This window comes from Charadrius vociferus, unplaced genomic scaffold (assembly GCF_000708025.1).
Source record: "Charadrius vociferus isolate BGI_N301 unplaced genomic scaffold, ASM70802v2 scaffold7, whole genome shotgun sequence".
NCBI lineage: Eukaryota > Metazoa > Chordata > Aves > Charadriiformes > Charadriidae > Charadrius > Charadrius vociferus.
In genome coordinates, this window is record NW_009649308.1 from 8,311,912 (window position 1) to 8,320,256 (window position 8,345).

Consider the following 8,345-nt stretch of genomic DNA (forward strand, 5'->3'; position numbering starts at 1 on the left):
CTTTCTTAAACACACAGTAGACATGCTATACTAAATTTAACAGAATCTCTCAGATTTGTTTTTCACAAAGATAATAGTTTTCACAGGGCTGCTGTGTTCTGAAGGCCTGCTGTAGCTATTTGGTGTTTGTCATGGGAGAGAGCTGTCCTTGGAGCATGAGAATTGAGAGGTCACCCTCAGAAAAATGCAGAAGATTAGGTTTGTAACAAATCAGAACAAATAAATTAAGCACTGTTGCAACACTTAAGGAGTTCCTAGCTGGGAGGTTTAACCCTCTAGGTGTTTTGAAAGTACTGCAAGTACTTCACTACCTTCTGCCACATCACTGTAGAAGGCAGTTTGTCAGCCAAGACCATGTATTAATAGAGCCCAGAAGAATGAAGTTATTAGGGCTGTGATAGGGAGCTAACACTTCACATTTTTTAGAGAAGTGGGTGGAGGAAACAGTGAAAACCACTTAAAAGCAAACATTTACTCAAATTGCTATGAAAATACAGTGATTGCCACTAACACCTGCTGTTCAGTTTATGGACTCAGTTTGTTCAACTACAAGACATCATCCCAAAGGCAGGCTGCTTAGGAGTTTGTTAGTTTAAATCTGTTTTTTATGTCTCCAACACAAGTATTGTATCACTTGTATTTTTCCTCCACTACTGAAAAAAAATCCATGAGTCATTTCAACACCAGAAATGGTATAAATTCAGCACAGGAAATAATGCTCTCCATAGCTCCTGCACATTTATTAGGTGTCCTTCTTTTCATTAGTTTGAATAAGTTGCCAAATAATAATAATAAAAATGTTCTGTTTTCTCTTTTTAACTTGTAAAGAAATGCTACTCTGGGAAAGTACAGTCTCTCTTTCTCCTTCCCCCACCAGTAATACAGAGCCTCCTAGTCTTCTGGAGGAGATATTTGAACGGTTGACACAGACCACTACACATAAAGCAGCAAATTTGCTGTGCATGATGTGAATAATTACTGCATTATAGTTTTGGTTTTTAGGGCAACTGTTGACTTAAGCAAAATAAGCCTGCAGTCCAGCTGCAGATCCAAGTTTTCATAAGTTTTCTTGTGTTTCTCCCTCCAGTGCTGTCTCCCTTAACAGTGACCCTTTTCAGACTTTTCAAGGTACAAAACCTTTACCAAATCCTCAAGCTCAGTCCTGCACACTCTGCTTTCACACATTTGGCTGATTTGAGCTTCTCCCTCGCTAAATATTTTCCACTGGCCTGAAAACAAAAATACAAAGGAGACAGATACTGACTTAGAAAAGGGCAAAGGGAACTTTGAAGACATTTACAAGCAGTCTCCAGACCAACTGATTCACAATGGTCAAAGAGAGAATGTCCAATCCTCCCATGGAAAATATTCAAAGTATCTTACAATCATGTAACATATTCCATGCAAAGTAACTTTGTTAAAAATAATAAACAGGGACCAGAATATTATTCCTTTCTTTAATTAAGTAGTACTGCAAGTTGACTATTTATTCAACCATTTATGACGTTGGATACTCTGCTTTATGACAGAGCGATGTGAAAATTTAACTCTGATGGTAAGGCAAAGTATTTAAAAGTTGGGACGCAACAAGTCTAAGAGTTTCATGTGCCGTGAACTCTGCCTACCTGTGTGTAATACAAACTGTATTTGCTGGATATTAATATTTCTATACATTTTTGATAATGTTAATAGAAATGCCTGCTGTCCTGGTAACTAGAATACTATATTAGAGATAACAATTACAAGCTTCCGGAAGGCTGACAGCAAAAAATTAGGAAACTTTTAATATGAAAAGGTGTCTACTTCTCACTAAGCCTGTATTAATAATAATATTCCTGGAAAAAATATTTCCTTGCCTAAGACACCTTGGAAAAAATGGCAACTTGTAATGCAAAAGAACTGGGAACTAAAAAATGTCTATACCTTAATTCAACTATCAAACTAAGTGTCATATCCCAAACTGGATGAAATACAAAAAAGAAATTGAATCAAGAGGGATAAAAGAATTGCATGTCCTTTCAAAAGACAGATTTTAATAATGAAGATATTGTTAAGAACACAGGAAAGGCTTCTTTCAGATATAACATATAAGTATGTAGGAGAACTCCTTTAATCATCTCTTAATTTTTTCCTTTCTAAATGACTTTCTAAAAAACTGGGGTAACCTGACATGTTACTTAAATAAATCCCAAGTTGTGATGCTGTGCTGACATCAGTCATATTTCAGACTTACAGCAGTATGCGCAGAAAACAGCCTATCTTGTATTTTATCAAAATACAGGAGTCTAAGACAGCATGGACATGAACTACTGTTATATGTATCTATATTTTAAATTGCTGTATTTTGATTATTTAAATCTAAACTTATAAAATATTGGAGCCATGTAAAGGAGGAAAAATTAGTACATCTGTTTGACTATGTTGAGTAAAAGAATTCAAGGCTATGATTATATGGAGAATAAAAACCTGAAGAGGTCAGAATTTTACTTACTAGGGGTTGTCCTTGTTATCTGCTTGAAGTAAGGAAGTTCTTCAAATTCTTTCTTGGACACTTTTTCAACATAGAAGTGACGCAGAATCCCTTCAGCAAAGAAATGAGAAGTGCATGTTACTGGAAATGTGCCTGTTGTTCTAAACCTGGGTTACTGTCCTGCCTTTATGTAGAATTACTGCCATGTTGAATCACCTTGTGAAACAATCCTTACTAATTATGTGGATTTTCAGTCTATTCCTTTTTTATTCTGTTTGCCACTCCCCTGTTTTTTTGCTACTCTCCTGTAAATCCTGTGGATTTACAATTGTGGAGAGTTCATGAGGGGTGTGAGAATTAGCTAATTCTTTTCCAACATAGCTGAACCCTTCCGTAGTATGAGTAAATGTAAGATTACAACAGAAGCCAAAATTCCAGTGTCTTGGAGAAAAGCAGTATCATTTTGCAGTCAGATACCATTTTGCCTCTCAAGAGCTAGCAGGCAACATCACTGTCAAAGCATCACAAGGCTCTGTGGCTTATTGTACACACACAGTAGTTATTAACCATCTGATCCTCTGTGACTTCTTTTCTGCTCACACTTCGGGCTCGGCTTTGCGCTTTGAAGTGTATCGTTTTCATGGAAAGGGCTGCACTATAAGGGTTTCCTATGAGGATCACATGCTTTTTGCTTAAAGTAGATTAAGTACATAGGATTTTTAGGAGGCTGAAGATAATTTTTATTATCCTAGAAGTTCCGGATTTGCAGAAGTGCTTGAGCTTCTGAATGCTTTTCTATTTTTTTCTAATTTTACTAGTTAGTCTAGTAAAAGATACTGTTTCCGTCCCTAACACATTTTTTTCCCATATTCTATACCATCATGGGTGTAGCATCACAGGCAGAGAGGGCAGACTGATTTCAATGGAAAGCTTTTTGGACTATCTTCAATAAGAACCTCTAGGCACTTGATTCAAACCCTCCTACCCATTTCTCTGGAATAAACTGCACAGGGTATTACTGATGACCTTTTTGTCATTGTGCTTTTGCTCACAATAAAGGGTAGGAGTTTGCAGAACTAGAGCTATGCGTGTTATTGATGGTTTCTGTAGAGCAAAACTTGAATATGTTGGAAGTGGCTGTAACAGCAATATCCTAAGTAGCCAGAAGAACAGCAGTCTCAAGGTGCTTGGATATGTAAATTGTCCTGGGATTTTAATGGAAGATGATACACTGTTTAAAGAAAGAACTTGCTCAACTCACCTTTTCTAATTGTCCACACATGTATTTCTATTTGAGGTGGCTTTTCAGTCTCTACTGCAATTTTTCTGATGGTTTCTCCTTCCTCGGTGAAAACAGATTCATAGACGGGAAATGTCTCTTTCCCACAGAAGTAATCTTTGTTATCAAAGGTTTGAGTTGGCACTTCTTCTGTTTAAAAAAATCCAAAACACATACTGCAGCTGTAATCAGGTCCTCAATAACTTACGTGGCACCAATAGCCACGCAGGTTTAGTTTAAAAGTAGAATTTTCACTTGTATGGCCACTTAAATCCACCTCCAGCTAAGCCCCAGACATTTAGTAGTGTTCTATTCTGCTAGGTTCTGATGGCCTGTCTATGGTGGCAAGACAGTATTTCTATTTCAGTTTCATAAGGAAATGAGCTGTGTAAGACCACGTGGTCTGTAAGACTCCCCACAATTTTTGAACCTGTTGTCTACTTTTCAAACATATTTGTAATAATGGTAGTAATCTCAGAGGTAATAAAATAACTACATGAAAATTGGTGGTTGGACAGAGTGAAGAGACGCAAATTAATACTTCGCTGAGGAAAAGGGCAGGTAGAATCTACAAGGTTTGCATTTTGCTCTGCAGCAGCCAGCTGGCCTGTGCAAGCCTGGCCTAGCCACAGCGCACGTTACCTTCTGCCCACCTGGTAACGTTGTAGAGCTTATAAGTAGAAATTGTAATTATTCTGTTGGTAATTGGAAGTTGGACAATAATGTAAGAGAGATGATGCAACTCAGAAACTTGGACGACTGTTTGTGGAAAAAATAATTAATACATCTCCAGACATACAAGGCAGACTGCAGGAAGAGGTTCAGCTTTCTTAAAAATTGCTACATAGAATCTCAAAGAAAAAGACAGTGACTTTCCTTTTGCTATTAAATTTTCTATTGGAGCCTGTTAGCTAGGTTTTGCTGACTGTTCTCATCTCAAATGAGCCCAATACAAGCTGTGGATCTCTGATTCACGAGTACCCAAAAGGATCTAGATACACGCCTCCTGCCTGCCCGCTGCCACTGCCTCGTGCTTGTTCCCAGGAAGCAAGGCTAGCAAGAGACAGTGGGAAGTGTGCATTCTGTGAAGGATTTCTGTATATGACTAAACAACTCATTTCCTCAGAGCATTTCTGCCCAGTGCATCACCAAACAAACATAGAAATGGGCCGTACAGATTAGAAAAGAAGTGTAAAGGCACAGAAGGCAACTGGACACTCCTTTACCCTTTGTATCGTATGCAAGATGGCCTGTCATTTGGCAGACCATCAGCAGATTCATATTAGCAGATTTTTCACTAGTTGTAGGCATTGATTTTAGTAAGTAATGTCTACATAAGTTTACTCATTAGTGCAGCATAGACACAATGCTAAATTTCTGATAAGTTAGTATTTATTGTAAGGATTAGGTTACATAACTGACACAAATCAATTTATAATCAGAGGTTTTGAACCCTTTTGGTAGATTTTTAAAAGCAGAAATGGTATTACCTCCATGCAAATTTCACAAGCTAGAAAATGGTCTGAAGGTTCTGTAGGCACTGCAGTAAGGGAAGGATAGGAGAGTCTTTTTGATGGTAATGAACTTTCTGTGTACATTTCTGTAATATTCTCTTTGGAAATGAGTGTCAGGAAGTCATGCTAACAGTAGAGAGAAAGGCAGTGACTGATCAGAACATACGTGCCCCTGGCAGTGAGCCCCCCATTTGAGGACAGCAGTGACCAGCAGGGCTGGCCAGGCAGCTCTGCCTGTCTCACGTTGAGACCTCTGCACACACATTAGAACAATGGGCACAGCTACTGCTATTTTCAGGAGATCTTATTGTGACCAGAAGGCTTGAGCCAAGCCCCTTAACATGCACAGCAAAAAGGTGGTCTGTGATCAACTTTGTTTTACCTGGACAGACTTTACAGCATTTTCCTTCTACTTTCTGAGGGTATTTGCAGGGATATTGTTCTGGACAATGAATTTTCTTACATTCTTGTTTGGTGATGTTGCAGGTGCACAACACACACTCTACAATTCCAAAGGCCCGGAGATTAGGATGCCAAGATTCACCATGTGAGTATGTTTTGCCATTTGAAACACAAACTACGAAAGAAGAAAAAAGGAAGAAAAAGTACAACTGGAAAAGGTATGTTCACTGGCCACCTCTCTATGAATGTTCATTTGATTCATGCACATTTGTTTAAAGCAGTGTCTCTATACATAATTCGTTAGTGTCTCTGGCCCATTTCTCTGCTTGTTAACTTTAACTTGGAGTTTCACTACTTAAAATGAGTCTGAGCCTGTGATCACCCTTGTCTAAGCAGTTTTGCCTCAATTCCAACTCTTCTGACACTGGTGTCCATCGCTATTTTGAGGAGAACAGTGCAGGTAGCTGAGTCAAGTATTTGACTACCTCCTCTCCAGTGCATGCATTTCAGTTGGGCATCATTAACCAGCTTATAAAACTCACTCCTCCTTCCGCTCCTAATCTCAGTCCACACACAGGACGCAGCCTGATACATTGGCTCTGGCTTCAAGAACTGAATCTGCAGATGACAAGGTGATGACATTTGCTACTGAGTCACCTGCACAACTTTTCTTACTGTTAGCTGAACATGGCTTTTGCAGTGAGCGCCATGCTACGGGCAGGATGGATTAGTGCCACCTGGGCCTTTTATTGCTTTTGCATGAGAGTTCCTGCTACACAACACACAGAACAAAGCAAGGGAATGTTGCAAAATTAAGTTTGATGTCCTTTGTGGAAATACACATGTCTATAGGTATATAAAGACATTTGGCTTTTGGAATCACAAGAAAATATTAGCATGAATGGATGCATATGGGACTGAAATTTCATTCCAATAGCGTCTAAGAACCTCAGAATATTTATTTGTCAGTGCCCTTGGGAGGCAGAGAAATACACTGACACAAGGAGAGTGGAAAAATCCATGCCTGGTGGAAGCCAGTTTGGGTCACCCAGCAGTTAACGGGAATTATATCGCTTTACACCATGTTTGCATTTGTCCTATAAACCTTACTTCTTTCTTTTTAAATATTTTATAAACACAAAGAAAAATGCAAACTAATCCTAACAAGGTGAAAGAAAGGGCACTGCCTGATTTCTGAAAGAAACTATAGTGATGCTGGGATATGTTGTAAATATTTCCAATTCTTCTAATATGCCATCATTTCTATTAATGCTTTTATTTGTAAAATGTGTTCCTATTTTGCCTGTAACTTTCAAAAGCAATTTAATTTTTATCTGTAATCTGAAATTTACATCTAACTGGTAACAGATGTGACCAACTGGCTTATACTTTACTGAGTTACTGAGATTTATGGGGAGTGTTTTTTGCAATGTATTGTCTTTCATGGGGTTATGCTATCATTTGGTTTATAATTTGCTACTTTTAACTCTTTCTTAAGACGTTTTTATTTTAGAGGTAGGAAATTGTTTAGTTTCTCAAATAAAAGCAAATAAAGTGTTATCTGTCTACTAAGAAAAAACTATAAATGCGAAAACTGGTAAGTACTGAGCTGCTCAGCAAGCTTCTTACATGCTTAAATACTGTATTATTAGTTATGTTTATGCTTATATGGTTTTTTTTTTCCCAGCTAGAGTTCTCTAAATCCTTTATAGACATAAATATTATATGATTTCTCCCTGACAGGGGAAGGGATAATACATGACATGGTGTAGATAAATATTCTCTCTGTTTTAAGGTTTTTTTTTTAGCACAGAACAGTTAAATAATTACTCTGAGGTAGCAGATAAAGCCTCCAGTAGAAGCCAAAATATGGCAAATAACTTCTGGTTCCCCGATGCCCTGTTTTTAGTCCTCTTCATGTTTAGAATGATAAATCCGTATCCATGCAATTGCACAGTATTTGCATGTCAGGAAAGTTGTTGTGTCTTATTTTATAACTTGTTGAAATGCGTCTCGAGGGGCATGTGCATTAATTAATATAACACTTGTTAATTGCACAAGAACAAAAGAAAATACATGGTCAGCATTCCTGTTTCCATCATGGGGATCTCTCAGACACTCTCCAGGCAGTGAGTGTCTGAAGTTGTGGCAGTTACTATATACTGCATCCAGAAATATGCTGTTCATCTGTATGCTCTTTATTTGCTGAAACAAATCGGTTAGAAATTGCTTTGATGATGTCTTCATGTGTGAATTACATGTCAAAGATATTGCACTGCATGGAGATTCCTGCGCCTAGATTCAGCATAAAACACTGGCATGATCTGAATGTTTTTTCATGCTTGTTCAGGTGGATAATAAAGATCCTATGGCCAACATTCCTTCTGTTAGTTAATACCTTAAAAGATTAGTTGGCCCTGATACAAGGGCTTTTAACTCTTTGTGGGTAGTTTCTAAGTGCACACTGACCAGTATTTGTGGATAGATGCTCTTCTGAACATGCATTTTTACAACTATTTCTTTTATGGCTTCTTAGGCCTGTTCCTGCAGACCTCTGTTCACTGAGGTACACTCGCTGTGGGAATTGAGCATCCCACCCTTTTTATTGTACAAAACATGCTGTCCCACTAATTGGAAAATTGATATTTTCCCTCTATTTTTTTCCTTCCTGTAATGCAGC

The 8,345-nt window shown here is 38.0% G+C and overlaps 1 protein-coding gene across 1 annotated transcript in view; it reads right to left on the reverse strand.

Annotated features, from left to right (window-relative positions):
- Positions 1 to 374: 374 nt before the first annotated feature.
- CHRDL1 (chordin-like 1) overlaps positions 375 to 8,345 on the reverse strand; it is a 39,985-nt gene continuing 32,014 nt past the window's right edge. Inside the window, exons 8-11 of the mRNA XM_009889297.1 lie at positions 5,646 to 5,840; positions 3,732 to 3,899; positions 2,492 to 2,581; positions 375 to 1,229 (exon numbers count right to left, since the gene is read on the reverse strand). Coding sequence (XP_009887599.1) covers positions 1,099 to 1,229; positions 2,492 to 2,581; positions 3,732 to 3,899; positions 5,646 to 5,840 — 584 coding nt within the window. The 3' untranslated portion in view covers positions 375 to 1,098. The remainder of the gene's footprint in view (positions 1,230 to 2,491; positions 2,582 to 3,731; positions 3,900 to 5,645; positions 5,841 to 8,345) is intronic.